The sequence below is a fragment of the Mustela putorius genome, unplaced genomic scaffold, assembly GCF_011764305.1.
Source record: "Mustela putorius furo isolate JIRA1106 unplaced genomic scaffold, ASM1176430v1.1 tig00004041_pilon_pilon_pilon, whole genome shotgun sequence".
Classification (NCBI taxonomy): domain Eukaryota; kingdom Metazoa; phylum Chordata; class Mammalia; order Carnivora; family Mustelidae; genus Mustela; species Mustela putorius.
In genome coordinates, this window is record NW_025422176.1 from 2,895,749 (window position 1) to 2,912,146 (window position 16,398).

The window sequence follows — 16,398 nt, forward strand, 5'->3', positions numbered from 1 at the left end:
CCATAAAGATAATGACAAGTGAAGGTTGTCTGAAGATAGTACTCCCCAAAGCTAAAGGGAACAACTTCTTCATTGCAGGGGCATCTAGCCTAAGAACCATATGATCATTTCACAAGATGCAGAAAAAAGCATTTGACTAAGAACAACATTCATTCATGATAAAAAAAAAAATCTCAACAAAGTCGGGTTATAGGGAACATACCTCAACACAATAAAGGACATCTATGAAAAACCCAAAGCTGGTATCATCCTCTATGGTCAGGAGCAAGACAGAGATGTTCACTCTCATCACTGTTATTTAACGTAGTACTGAGTCCTAGCCATGGCATTCAGACAACAGCAACAACAACAAGAACGACAATGACAACAAAATAAAAGGCATCCAAATCAGCAAGGAAGAAGTCAAACTTTCTCTATTTTCAGACAACATGATCCTCAATGTAGAAAACAACGTAGAAAGACTCCACCAAAAAGATTTATTGGAACTGATACATGAATTCAGTAAAGTTTCAGTATATAAAATCAACATACAGGAATCTGTTGTATTTCTATACACTAATAATGAAGCAGTAGAAAGAGAAATTAAAGAATCAATCTCATTTACAATTGTACAAAAAACCAAGATACTTAGGAATAAATCTAACCAAAGATCTGTACTCTGAAAACTATAAAACATTGATGAAAGAAATTGAAAATTATATAAAGAATTGGAAAGACATCCCATACTCATGGATTAAAAGAAAAAATATTGTTAAAATGTCCATGTTACACAAAGCAATCTACATATTCAATGTAATACCAACCTAAATACTAACAATTTTTTTTTTGTAGAGCTAAAATTTGTTCAGAACCACAAAAGACCCTGAATAGCGTAAGCAGCCTTGAAACAGTGAAGCAAAGCTGGAGGCATCAGAATTCCAGACTTCCAGTTATATTACAAAGCTGTAGAGATCCGAAGAGTATTGTACTAGCATGAAAATAGATACAAGGGTCAATGGAACAGAATAGAAAACGCAGAAATGATCCCACAACTATATGGTCAGTTAATTCTCTGACAAAGCAGGAAAGACTATCCACAGGGAAAAAGACAGTCTCTTCAGCAAATGGTGTTGAGAAAACTGGACAGCAACATGCAAAAGAATGAAACTGGACCACTTTCTTATACCACACACAAAAATGGATTTGAGACCTAAATTTGAGACAGGATAAAAATCCTAGGGGAGTATACAGGCAGTAACCTCTTTGACATTGGCTATAGTAACGTCCTTCTAGATATGTTTCCTGAGGCAAGGGAAACAAAAGCAAAGATAAACTATTAGAACTTCATGAACCATGAGAGACTATGGACTCTGAAAAACAATCTGAGGGTTTTGAAGGGGCGGGGGATGGGAGGTTGGGGGAACCAGGTGGTGGGTATTATAGAGGGCACGGAATGCATGGAGCACTGGGTGTGGTGAAAAAATAATGAATATTGTTATGCTGAAAATAAATAAAAAATAAATTAATAAAAAATCTTCTGCACAGTGAAGGACACAATCAACAAAACTGAAAGGCAGACTATGGAGTGGGAGAAGAGATGAAGTGAAATGAAAATGATGTATTTTTTTCAGAGTGTGTGTGTGTGTGTGCAAAGAGGGGAGGGGCATCGAGAGAGAGAATCTTAAAATTTTATTTACTTATTTTAGAGAGAGAACATATATATATATGTTTCAGTTAGCCATTATATCATACATCAAAAGTTATATGATGATAAGTGATATATATATCATGTCATGTATATATTTCAGTTAGCCATCATATCATACATCATAAGTTTTTGTTGTAGTGTTCAACAATTCATTAGCTGCCTATAACACCCACTGCTCATTCCAAAACATGCTATTCTTAATACCCACCACTACAAAGCTTTTAAGAAATCAATTCCATAATTATAACCAAATACATCTCAAAGACAGTAAGTGCACAAGACAGTGCTTTCTATCATAGTCAACCCAATTAAAATGAGGTTTATGATTCAAATTAGTTCCAGTTAGATCTTGACATAACTGTGTGATATTTTCATTATCAAGTAATAGAGGTAAGAATATGTAGATTCATACATTTTGGCCTAATAATGAGCTTTCTTTGAATTGTATCTAAAGTCTACCTTAGTTACTCACCTTCATGCCTTTTGTAAATAGGTTGTGCACATTAGATAAAATTTTATGAGAGATAAAGTTTTGCAGGCTCCAGGATGTAGTCTCCACACACAAAAGCAAAAGGAGATAAAATAAGCCCAAGACAGCCAATGCAGTCAAATACTTTGCAATCCCATGCGTTCCAAAATTATAGACACTCTTCTCAGTAGCTGAGGATGATAAAAGACAAATAGCCTTACTTTAAAAACTGATACAAAGTCTAAGGTGACACCAAAGTTAAGAAATATGGGTCAAATGAATTTTAAATTATATTTAAGGAAGTATAGAATATGGGAAATAATTATCTTAATATTTTATTAATTTATCTTTCTGGATATTTATGGTTTTTATAAAAGTTCTTCTGCCAGTGATTTTTTTTTCCTCTAGTTTTTACCAGGACAACATAACCACATACTCAATGAATTTTAAAGGCTGAGCCTCCATGAACACAATGCTAAGTAATTAATTTATAACAAATATATAAAGCAAACAAAATAAAGGTATTTGTGGCATACCTAGGTCATGCCAAACAATTAAAGTCCTTTAAGGTGAGAAAAACCTTTATTCTATAAATAGGTAAAAATTTTAAGTAAAAAAAGTGTATGATGGCAATAATCATAAGGAAGAAAACAACAAATAGTTGAAATGTAAATGGACATTTGAATGTCCATTTGAATGAATACATTGAATGAAATGTAAATAGCTTATAGTTTTTGGCCTTACTACAGAGAAAATTAGCTAATACAAACAGCTAAATTCTACATGTTCAAATAGCAGACATCTCTGAAATGTGAGATAAATTACTCTTTTTATCAGAATTGTGTTTTCTGATTTGTGCTAATATGAAGAAATGCAATTTGTTTTAACAAAATACACATAAAACTTACCTTTTTAAAGTGTATAATTCAGTGGCACTTAATATATTCACAATGTTGTGTAGCAATTACCACTACCTAGATCCATAACAATTTCATTACCCCAAAAGAAAACCCAGTATCTATGAAACAGTCATTACTAACCCCCTACCCCTAACCACTGGTAACCACTAATCTGTCTCTATGGATTTGCCTATTTCGAACATTAAATATAAATGGAATCATAGAGTAAGTAGCCTTTTGTATCTGGCTCTTTTCATTTAGCATAATGTTGAATGTTTGAAGGCTCACCCATGTTGTAACACCTGCCTGTAATTCATTTCTCTTTATTGTTGAGTATTACTCCATTGTATGGATATACCACATTTTGTTATCCACTTATCAGAGCATGAACATCTTGATTGCTTCCAATTTTTCTGGGAAAAAACCATTACGAATAATTTGCTCTGAGTATTTGTGTACAAGTTCTTGTTTAAATACTTCTTTTCAGTTCTTTTGGATATATATTCAGGGGTGGAATTGTTGGGTCATATGGTAATTCTATGTTTAACTTTCTGAGGGACCACCAAACTCTTTTCCACAGCAGCTATAACATTTTACATTCATACCGGCAATATATGAAAAGTAAGAATTTCTCCACATTCTCACCAACCTTGGATATTTTTCATTTTTTTATTATGGCCATCCACATGGGTAAGAAGTTATGTCCTACTATGCATTTCTTATTGAATATATTTGACATTTAACATTGTGTAAGTTTAAGGTGTTATAGCATGCTACTTCAAAAAATTTATGTATTGGAATGTGATTGCCAATGTAGTAATATTGATTGCATTACATAATTATAATACAACATTATTATCTATATTTATTATATTGTGCATTAGAGCTCTATGGCTTATTTAGTACTCATTATAAATTTAAACATTATAATTTTAAACACCATCACTCTTAACAACTGTCCTCCACTCCCAGTTAACCAAAATTTTACCCTGTTTTTTACAGGTTTAAGTTTCTTTCTTTCTTTTTTTTTTTTTTAAAGATTTTATTTATTTATTTGACAGAGAGAAATTACAAGTACACTGAGAGGCAGGCAGAGAGAGAGAAAGAAGGAAGCAGGCTCCCTGCTGAGCAGAGAGCCCGACGCAGGACTCGATCCCAGGACCCTGAGATCATGACCTGAGCCGAAGGCAGCGGCTTAACACACTGAGCCACCCAGGCGCCCCTACAGGTTTAAGTTTCTTAGACTCTAGATATAAGTGATACCATACAGTATTTGTTTCAGTCTGACTAATCTTGTTTAGCATAATTTGCTTGTTTCACCCATGTTGTCTCAAATGGAAGAGCATCTTCTGTTTCCATGGCTGAATAACATTCCATTGTGTTTATGTACCATATTGTTTTTCTACCCATTCATCCACTGGTGGGCATTTGGGTTGTTTCCATATCTTGGCTGTTGTGAATAATGCTGTGATATATGCATGGGAGTGGATATATCTTGTCAAAAGCCTGTTTTCATTTCCTTTGTGCATCTACTTAGAATAGGAATTGCAGGATCATGTGGTAGATCTATTTTTTAGCTTTTAGAGGAAACTCCATACTGTTTTCCATAGTGGTTGGGGTAATTTAAATTTCCACCAACAATGTACAAAAGTTCCCTTTTCACCACATCCTGTCAGCACCTATCATCTATGGTCTTCTTGATATCAGCCATTCTAATAGGTATTAGATATCTAGATAGGTATTCTAATAGGTATAGATATCTAATAGGAAGTGATAGCTCATTGTGATTTTGATTTGCATTTCACTGATGACTATTGATGTAGAGTATTCATGTGCCTGTTGGCCATTTTGATGTCCTTTTTACAAAGATGTCTATTTAGTTCTGCCCATTTTTAAAAAGTTTTTAAAATTATGTTCAATTAGTCAACATATACTAGTACATCACTAGTTTTTGATGTAGTGTTCAAAGATTCATTAGTTGTGCACAACACCCAGTGCTCATCACAATATATTCCCTCCTTAATACTCATTACCCAGTCACCCCATCCCTCACCCCCTCCCTTCTGCAGCCCTCAGTTTGTTTCCCAGAGTCCAGAGTCTTTCATGGTTTGTTTCCCTCTCTGATTTTTTCCCATTCAGTTTTCCTTCCCTTCCCTTATGGTTCTCTGCCCATTTTTAAACTGGATCATTTTTGTTATTAAGTTGACTGCATTCCTTATCCATTTTGAATATCAACCTGTTATGTGATATGTGGTTTGCAAACATTCTCTCCCATTTTCTGGGTTGTTTTTTCATTTTGTGATATAGTTTTATAGTATAATTGCCAAATACTGTGACCATATGCAGTAACACTAAGTAAAGCAAAGGCAGAAGCAAATTATACAAGGAATATCTGAAATGAACAAAATAGAAATTTTTAAAAACTTAAAACTATAATATTAAATTACATATAAAGAACCTAATTAGATATATACCTTTGTTAAGACTTTATTCTAAAAAGAAGGAGAGGTAAATATTCGCTTAGAAATTTGAAACAGGACAAGAAAATTTAAAATGTTGCAATTAACAAAATAGAAATTAAAAAGAATTAAAAAAGGAGAATAAAAATAAAGGCTGATTCCTGAAAATGATGTATATTTATATAAGCCTTTGGTGATCAAGTGTAATAAAATATATGGGAACCCCTCCCCCCAAGTATACTATATTAGGAAGGGGAAAGTAGACAGGACTTACAGAAGAGACTAAAATAACTATATTTAATTTTATGTCAGTGACTGGAAATGAGAATAATTTTTTTCAAAACTCATATTTTATAGCAACTTTTTAAAAAGAAAAGAGAGATTTTTAAAAATTCCAGTTAGTTATCATACAGTATAATATTAGTTTCAGGTCTACAATATAGTGATTCAACACTTCCATACAACATATGGTGCTTATCACAACTGCACTCCTTAATCTCCCTCACCTACATTACCCATTCCTCCATCACCTTCCCTCTGGTAACCAACACTTTGTTCTTTATAGTTAATACTCTGCTTCTTGGTTTGTCTCTGCCTCTCTTCCCCCTGCCCCCATGCTCTTTTTTTTTTTGTTTTTTTTTTGTTTCTTAAATTCCACATATGTATGAAATCATGTGGCATTTGCCTTTCTCTGGCTGACTTATTTTGCTTAGCATACTACTCTTTAGCTCCATCTATGACACTGAAAATGGCAAGGTTTCATATATATAACTCAGATATACATATATATATACCATATCTTCTTTATCCATTCATCAGACAATGGACATTTGGGCTCTTTACATAGTTTGGTTATTGTAGATAATGCTGCTATAAATATTGGGGTGCATGTATCCCATCAAATCAATATTTTTTGTATTCTTTGGGTAAATAACTAGTAATGCCATTGCTGGATCATAGGGTAGGTCTATTTAATTTTTTGAGGAACCTCTATACTGTTCTTCAGAGTGGCTTCAGCAGTTTGGATTCCCACCAACAGTGTAACAGGGTTCCCCTATCTCCACATCCTTACCAACACTTGTTGATTCTTATGTGGTTGATTTTAGCCATTCTGACAGGTGTGAAGTGATAACTCACTGTGGTTTTAATTTGCATTTCCCTGATAATTAGTGATATTGAGTATCTTTTCATATCTGTTGGCCCTCTGGATGTCCTCTTTGGAAAAATGTCTATTAATGTTTTCTATGCATTTTTAATTGGATCATTCTTTTTTCAGGTGTTGAGTTTTATAAGTTCTTTGTATATTTAAAATACTAACCCTTTATCTGGTTTGTCATTTGCAATTATCTTCTCCCACTCTGTAGTTTGCCTTTTAGTTTTATTGATTGTTTCCTTCGCTGTGCAGAAGTTTTCTTTTTCTTTTCTTTTCTTTTTTTTTAAGTAGACTTAAATCAAGTGTTTGAACTTATGACCCTGAGATCAGGATCTGAGCTGAGATCAAAAGTTGGATGCTTAACTGTTGTAGCCACCCAAGCACCCCTGTGCAGAAGCTTTTCACTTTAATAAGTCCTAATAGTTTATTTTTGCTTTTGTTTCCCTTGTCTTGGGAGACATATCTAGAAGGAGGCTGCTATGACTGGTGTCAAAGAGATTACTGTCTGTATTCTCTCATCAGATTTTTATGATTTCAAGTCTCACATTTAATCCATTTTGAGTTTATCTTTGTATCTGATGTGAGAAAGTGGCCAGGTTTCATTCTTTTGCATGTTGCTGTCCAGTTTTCCCAACACCATTTGTTGAAAAGTCTTTGTCCCATTGGATACTCTTTCCAGCTTTGTCAGAGATTAATTGGCCATTAGTGATGAGTTCAGAATAAATAATTTTTTAAAAGAAAAATATAAATGGCCATACTCATGTGAATTGAACAATAGAAAGAATAGACCAGTAACTGAAGAAGTTGGTAAAATGCTCCCAGGAAAAATACGATAAATTTAGACAGCTTCATAAGCTTAGCTATATCGAAAATCAAATAATTACTATGTTACCTGAAAAACTTCAGATTTCCCACATTCAAATGGTCAGTTGAGCACACACATTTGCTTCTTTCCTTCCCTAAAATCTTTCAAATATCATTAAAGATATACAAAAATGTATAAATCTATAAAAACATGGAGAATAGAAGTGGGGGAAATAATGGGAAACAGATAACTTGAAATTTTGTTGACTTTTTGTAAGAGGGAAAGATGTCTCAGTGGGTAGTCATGCATAAACCACAGAAGAAAAAAAATTGGGCTCTGAGAGACATAATCCCAGAGAAGCTCTAAATGAAACATTTTTGTTGTGGTCTTGTGAAACAGTATTTAGGGTATTTAATAAAGGTGTTGTACAGCTTTATTTCTACCTTATACCAGCCATACAAGCCTCCATTCTGTTCTTTAAACACATATAGTCCTTCCCTAATTTGAAGCATTTGTTCTTGCTCTTCCATCAGTCTGGAATGTCATTCCTCCAGCTCTTCACTGGCTAGTTCAATCTCATTCTTTTAGTCATCAGATCCAATACCACTCTGCAGAGACGTCTTCTATAAATGTTCTATCTTGAGTAGCCTAAATTACTTTTTAAGAAAGATTTTATATTTTTGGGAGAGAAAGTCAGCATAAGAAAGGGGGAAAGCAGGGGGAAGGGAAGAGGTAGAGGGAGAGGCAGGCTCCCCACTGAGCAGGGAGCTTGACACAGGGCTCAATCCCAGGATCCTGGGGATCATGACCTGAGCTGAAGGCAGACACTTAACTGACTGAACCACCCAGGTGCCTGTGTTACTCTATCCAATTACCTCATTTATCCCTCTTATTGTTTTATTTCTACATGCGACCACTGTTTTTATGTTCTAACCTTTTAATTTTTTCCCACCTGTCCCAACCCTTACAATAAAAGCCGTGTGAAACCAGAGACCTGTTTTCCTCAGTATTAGAATACAAGGTACAGCAAATAGTAAGAGTTCAAGAAAGAGAAAAGAGGGGCACCTGGGTGGCTCAGTGGGTTAAGCCGCTGCCTTCGGCTCAGGTCATGATCTCAGGGTCCTGGGATCAAGTCCCGCGTCGGGCTCTCTGCTCAGCAGGGAGCCTGCTTCCTCCTCTCTCTCTCTGCCTGCCTCTCTGCCTACTTGTGATCTCTGTCAAATAAATAAATAAAATCTTAAAAAAAAAAAGAAAGAGAAAAGAGAAGGGATGGAGGAAAAGTGATAAATGAAATTATAGATTGTCTCCTAGCACTTAATGAGGACTAGAACTTTTGGGTTGAAATTGCCATCAAATGCTAAACAAAATGAAGGGGGAAAATCGATGTCTGGATAGTTCATGATACAATTTCACAACATTAAAGATAATGATTTTCTGAAGATAGAAGTTTTCAGAGGCTATTGGCAAAAGGAAATAAAATTAACATCAGAGTCCTCTTAAACAATATGGTTAAACATCAGAAAAATCAATTAACTTAAGACATTATATTAACATTTTAATATGTCTAAAGACACAGAAAAAGCACTTGATCTCACTCAAGGCAAAAACTATTAATAAACTAGGAATAGAATAGATCTTCTCAAACTTATAAAGAGAATCTATGAAAAACCTACAGCTAAAAATCATACTTAATGATGAATGACTGGATTGCTTTCCTCTTAAGACTGGGAAAGGCAAGGATGTTTATTTCCATCACCTCTATTCAACACTGTACTGGAAGTTCTAGTCAGTAAAATAAAATATAGAAAAGACCCTGAATGTCCAAGGAAATGTTGAAAAAGAGAAACAAAACTGGGGACATCATGTTGCCTGATTTCATGCTATATAACAAAGCTGTGATCACCAAGACAGCATGGTATTAGCACAAAAACAGACACATAGTTCAATGGAACAGAATAGAGTCTCCAGAAATGGGCCCTCAACTCTATGGTCAACTAATTTTCAACAAATCAGGAAAAAATATCCAATGGAGAAAGACAGTCTCTTCAGTAAATGGTGCTGGGAAAATTAGACAGTTATATACAGAAGAATGAAGTTGGACCATTCTCTTACACCATACACAAAGATAAACTCAAACTGGGTAAAAGACCTCAGTGTGAGACAGGAATCTAACAAAATCCTAGAGGAGAACATGTCTTCAACATCAGGCAAACAACTTCTCTCAAGACCTGTCTCCAAAGGCAAAGAAAACAAAAGCAAAAATGATCTTTTGGGACCTCATCAAGATAAAAAGCTACTGCACATCAAAGGAAACAGTCAACAAAATTAAGAGGCAACCCACAGAATGGGAGGAGATATTTGCAAATGGGCTGGTATCCAATATCTATGAAGAACTTCTCAAACTCAACACCTGAAAACCAAATAATCCAGCCAAAAAATGGGCAGACAACATGAACAGACACTTCTCCAAAGAAAACATACAAATGACTAACAGACGCATGAAAAAATGTTCACCATCATTAGCCATCAGGGAAATTCAAATCAAAACCACAATAAGATACCACTTTGCACCAGTTAGAATGGCAAAAATTAACAAAACAGAAAACAGCAAATGTTGGAGAGGATGTGGAGAAAGGGGAACCCCCTTACAACTGTTGGTGGGAGAGCAAGTTGGTACAGCCACTTTGGAAAACAATATGGAGGTTTCTCAGAAATTTAAAAATAGAGCTATCCTGTGACCCAGCAATTGCACTACTGGGTATTTACCCCATAGATACAGATGTAGTGAAAAGAAGGGGCACATGCATCCCAATGTTCATAGCAGTAATGTCCACAATAGCCAAACTGTGGAAGGAGTCAAGATGCCTTTAAGAAGATGAATGGATAAAGAAGACAGGTACATATATACGATGGAATACTGCTCAGCCATCAGAAAGGATGAATACCCACCATTTACATAGATATGGGTGGAGCTGGAGGGGATTAAGGTAAGTGAAATAAGTCAAGCAGAGAGAGACAATTATATGGTTTCACTCATATGCAGAACATGAGGAATAGCACAGAGGACATTAGGGGAAGGTAAGAAAACTGAAGGGGTGGAAATCAGAGGGGGAAATGAACCTTGAGAGGCTATGGACTTCGGGAAACAATCTGAGGGTTTCAGAGCAGAGGGGGATAGGGTAGAATGCTGATGGGTATTAAGGAGGACACAGGTTGTAATGAGCACTATATGCAAATAATGAATCATGGAACACTACATCAAAAACTAATGATGTACTGTATGCCAACTAAAATAAATAATAAAAAAAGAAAGAAAAAATAAAACCTTAATTTTGGAAGGAAGAAGTAAGGGTATTCACAAAAAACATAACCCTCCATATGGGAAAAATCTTAAGGAATCAACAAGAAACTATTAAAACTAATAAACGAGTCAATTCATTGCACGGGATATAAGACCAAAAAGTCATAGTATTTTAAGTACATACAAAAAATCATTTGGATTTCCATATACAAGCAGTGAGTAGCAGAAAATAAAATTAAGAAAACAATGTCAAGGATGTTTTGGCTATTTGGGAACTTTTGTGGCTCTATACAAATTTTAGGATTATTTGTTCTAGTTTTGTGAAAAGTGCTGGTGGTATTTTGATAGGGGTTGTGTTAAATGTGGAGATTGCTTTGGGTAGTATGGACATTTAAACAGTATTTGTTCTTCTAGTCCTTGAGTATGGAATGTCTTTCCATTTCTTTCTGTCATATTCAATTTCTTTCATCAGTGTTTTATAGATTTCAGAGTATAAGCCTTTCACCTCTTTGATTAGGTTTATTCCTAGGCATCTTACTGTTTCTTGTGCATTTATAAATAGAATTGATTCCTTAATTTCTCTTTTTGTTGCTTTGTTATTGGTCTATATATGCAAAAGATTTCTGTACACTGATTTTGTATCCCACAACTTTTCTGAATTCATGTAGTTTTTCAGTGGTCTTTTAGAGTTTCTATGTACAATATCATGTTATCTGCAAATAGTGAAAACTTTACTTCTTCCTTGCCAATTTGGATGCCTTTTATTTCTATTTGTTGTCTGATTGCTGTGGCTGGGACTTCCACTACTATGTTGACTAAGAGTGGACATCCTTTACAAAAAATGGATGAAAAGGGGCACTTGCAATCAAATGTTTATAGCAGCACTATCAATAATAGTCAAACTATGGAAAAAGCTTAAATATCCAACTGATGAATGGATACAGAAGATGTGGTATATCTCAGTCCCATTTATCATGTATTGCAGGGAGCACTGGGTGTTAATGAATCTTGGAACACTACATCAAAAATTAATGATGTATTGTATGGTGACTAACATAACACAATAAATAAATCTACAGTAAGTCTCTTAAACACACACACACACACACACACACACACACACGAGGATGGGGTCTATAGAATGGAATATTACTCAGCTATCATAAAGAATGAAAGCTTGTCATTTTCAATAACATGCATGGAACTAGAGTGTATTAGGCTAAATGAAATAAGCCAGTCAGACAAATACAAACACCACATGGTTTCACTCATATGTGGAATGTAAGAAATAAAACATGAACATAAGGGAAGGGAAAGAAAAATAAAATAAGAAAAACAGAGAGGAAGGCAAACAATAAGAGACTTACTTAGAAAACAAACAGAGTTGCTGGAGGAAAGGTAGGTGGAAGCATGAACTAAATGATGGTCATGAAAGAAGGCACGTGTATATGTAAGTGATGAATCACTAAATTCTACTCCTGAAACCAACACTACATATGTTAACTAATTTGAAGTAAAATCTTGGAAGAAAAAAAAGAGTGGAATCCTTCTCTTCTTCCTGAACATAGAGGAAAAGTTCTGTTTTTCCCTATTGAGGATGAAATTAGGTGTGGGTTTTCCATATATGGCCTTTATTATGTTGAGCTATGTTCCCTCTAATACTACTTTGTTAAAGGTTTCTATCAAAAAAAAAAAAAAAAGAATTGATGTTGCAATTTGAATCTCCCTGAGGGCTAGTGATGATGAACATTTTTTCATGTGTCTGATAGCCATTTGTATGTCTTGATTGGAGAAGTGTCTGTTCATATCTTCTGCCCATTTTTTGATATGATTGCCTGTTTTGTGTGTGTTGAGTTTGAGGAGTTCATTATAGATCCTGGATATCAACCTTTTGTCTGTACTGTCATTGGCAAATATCTTCTCCCATTCTGTGGGTTGCCTCTTTGTTTTGTTGACTGTTTCCTTTGCTGTGCAGAAGCTTTTGATTTTGATGAAGTCCCAAAAGTTTATTTTCGCTTTTGTTTCCTTTGCCTTTGGAGACATATCTTGAAAGAAGTTGGTGTGGCTGATATCGAAGAGATTACTGCCTATGTTCTCCTCTAGGATTCTGGTGGATTCCTGTCTCACGTTGAGGTCTTTTATCCATTTTGAGTTTATCTTTGTGTACGGTATAAGAGAATGGTCGAGTTTCATTCTTCTACATATAGCTGCCCAGTTTTCCCAGCACCATTTATTGAAGAGACTGTCTTTTTTCCACTGTATATTTTTTCCTGTTTGTCAAAGATTAATTGACCATAGAGTTGAGGGTCCATATCTAGGCTCTTTACTCTGTTCCACTGGTCTATGTGTCTGTTTTTATGTCAGTACCATGCTGTCTTGAGATATCACCTTATACCAGTTAGAATGGCCAAAATTAACAAGACAAGAAACAACATGTGTTGGAGGGGATGTGGAGAAAGGGGAACCCTCTTACACTGTTGGTGGGAATGCAAGTTGGTGCAGCCTCTTTCGAGAACAGTGTGGAGATTCCTCAAGAAATTAAAAATAGAACTTCCCTATGACCCTGCATTTGCACTCCTGGGTATTTACCCCAAAGATACAGATGTAGTGAAAAGAAGGGCCATCTGTACCCCAATGTTTATAGCAGCAATGGCCACGGTCACCAAACTGTGGAAAGAACCAAGATGCCCTTCAACGGATGAATGGATAAGGAAGATGTGGTCCATATACACTATGGAGTATTTTGCCTCCATCAGAAAGGATGTATACCCAACTTTTGTAGCAACATGGACGGCCTGGAAGAGATTATGCTGAGTGAAATAAGTCAAGCAGAGTCAATTATCATATACTTTCACTTATTTGTGGAGCATAACAAATAGCATGGAGGACAAGGGGAGATGGAGAGGAGAAGGGAGTTGAGGGAAATTGGAAGAGGAGGTGAACAATAAGAGACTATGGACTCTGAAAAATAACCTGAGGGTTTTGAAGGGGTCGGGGGTGGGAGGATGGGGGAACCAGGTGGTGGGTATTGGAGAGGACACGAATTGCATAGAGCACTGGGTGTGGTGCAAAAACAATGAATACTGTTATACTGAAAATAAATTTAAAAAAAATCCTGGATATCATCTTCTTGTCTGTACTGTCATTTGTAAATATCTTCTCCCATTCCGTGGGTTGCCTCTTTGTTTTGTTGACTGTTTCCTTTGCTGTGCAGAAGCTTTTGATTTTGATGAAGTCCCAAAAGTTTATTTTCGCTTTTGTTTCCTTTGCCTTTGGAGACATATCTTGAAAGAAGTTGCTGTGGCTGATATCAAAGAGATTATTGCCTATGTTCTCCTCTAGGATTCTGATGGATTCCTGTCTCACGTTGAGGTCTTTTATCCATTTTGAGTTTATCTTTGTTTACGGTATAAGAGAATGGTCGAGTTTCATTCTTCTACATATAGCTGCCCAGTTTTCCCAGCACCATTTATTGAAGAGACTGTTCTTTTTCCACTGTATATTTTTTCCTGCTTTGTCCAAGATTAATTGACCATAGAGTTGAGGGTCCATATCTGGGCTCTCTACTCTGTTCCACTGGTCTATGTGTCTGTTTTTATGCCAGTACCATGCTGTCTTGGTGATCACAGCTTTGTAGTAAAGCTTGAAATCAGGTAACATGATTTTTGTTTTTCAACATTTCCTTAGCGATTCGGGGTCTCTTCTGATCCCATACAAATTTTTGGATTATGTGCTCCAGCTCTTTGAAGAATACTGGTGGAATTTTGATCAGAATGGCATTAAAAGTACAGATCGCTCTAGGCAGTATAGACATTTTAACAATGTTTATTCTTCTGATCCAAGAGCATGGAATGGTCTTCCATCTTTTTGTGTCTTCTTCAATTTCTTTCATGAGTGTTCTGTAGTTCCTCAAGTATAGATCCATTACCTCTTTTGTTAGGATCTATAATGAACTCCTCAAACTCAACACACATGAAACAGACAATCATATCAAAAAATGGGCAGAAGATATGAACAGAGACTTCTCCAATGAAGACATACAAATGGCTATCAGACACATGAAAAAATGTTCATCATCGCTAGCCCTCAGGGAGATTCAAATTAAAACCACATTGAGATATCACCTTACACCAGTTAGAATGGCCAAAATTAACAAAACAGGAAACAACATGTGTTGGAGAGGATGTGGAGAAAAGGGAACCCTCTTACACTGTTGGGGAATGCAAGTTGGTGCAGCCTCTTTGGAGAACAGTGTGGAGATTCCTCAAGAAATTAAAAATATGCCTCCATCAGAAATGATGAATACCCAACTTTTGTAGCAACATGGATGGGACTGGAAGAGATTATGCTGAGTGAAATAAGTCAAGCAGAGAGAGTCAATTATCATATGGTTTCACTTATTTGTGGAGCATAACAAATAGCATGGAGGACAAGGGGAGATGGAGAGGAGAAGGGAGTTGAGGGAAATTGGAAGGGGAGGTGAACCATGAGAGACTATGGACTCTGAAAAACAATCTGAGGGGTTTGAAGTGGCGGGGGCGGGGGTGGGTGGGAGGTTGGGGGTACCAGCTGGTGGGTATTATAGAGGGCATGGATTGCATGGAGCACTGGGTGTGGTGAAAAAATAATGAATACTGTTTTTTCTGAAAATAAATAAATTAATTTTAAAAAAAGAAAAGAAAGAAAAGAATTGATATTGTATTTTGTCAGATGCTTTTTCTGCATCTAGGGAAATGATCATAATATTCTTATCCTTTCTTTTATTAACATGCTGTATCATGTTGATGGATTTATAAATATTGAACCACCCTTGCAAATCAGGAATAAATCCCATTTGATTGTGGTGAATGATTTTTCCTCCCAAGTTTTTCTTTAAATTTAAATTTAGTTTATATAAAATGCAATTGCACTACTAGGTATTTAACCAAGGATACAAAAATACTGATTCAAAGGGATATATGCACTTGTACTTATACATGCAACTGATTCTATTTATGTGAAATATCCAGAAATATTAAACCTATAGAGGCAGAGGATGTCTGGACTATATGTGGTAATGAAAATTAACTGGAAACAGGCCTGAGGGATTTTTTTCAGATATGGAAATATTCTAACATTGGTTTGTGGTAATGTTTGTACAGCTTTATAAGATTCTTAAAAATAGTAAGTAAAATAAATTAATTAAAACTGGTGACTGAGGTATATAAATAATAACTGAACAGAGTCATTCTTAAAAATCAGAGAGAGGAATTTATGGTCAAAATATGATATAAACTAAAATGTAATATAGTTTTTCTTATTCAGAGATTGTAAGAAAATATAATCCATTTGGATTTTTTTTAAGATTTTATTTTTTATTTGAGAGAGAGATAGAAAAAGAGCATGACCAGGGGGAAGAGGGAGAAGCAGACTCCTTGCTGAGCAGGGAGCCCAATGTGGGACTCAATTCTAGGACCTGGGATCATGACCTGAGCCAAAAGCAGATGCTAAGCTGACGGAGCCACTCAGGTACCCCGGAAATATAATCTATTTGGTATTTCTTATTTAGGTAAATATGATTACATTTTTCTTTCTGTGGCAACATATAAATTATTTTGTTTCAGAATGAATCACACACACACACAC

General features: G+C 35.5%; 1 protein-coding gene across 1 annotated transcript in view; it reads right to left on the reverse strand.

The window, feature by feature from the left end:
• Positions 1-16,398, reverse strand: part of LOC101693462 (phospholipid-transporting ATPase ABCA3-like) — a 181,217-nt gene that overhangs the window by 35,778 nt on the left and 129,041 nt on the right. The window contains exon 24 of the mRNA XM_045072708.1: positions 2,160-2,347. Within this exon, the coding sequence (XP_044928643.1) occupies positions 2,160-2,347 (188 nt within the window). The remainder of the gene's footprint in view (positions 1-2,159; positions 2,348-16,398) is intronic.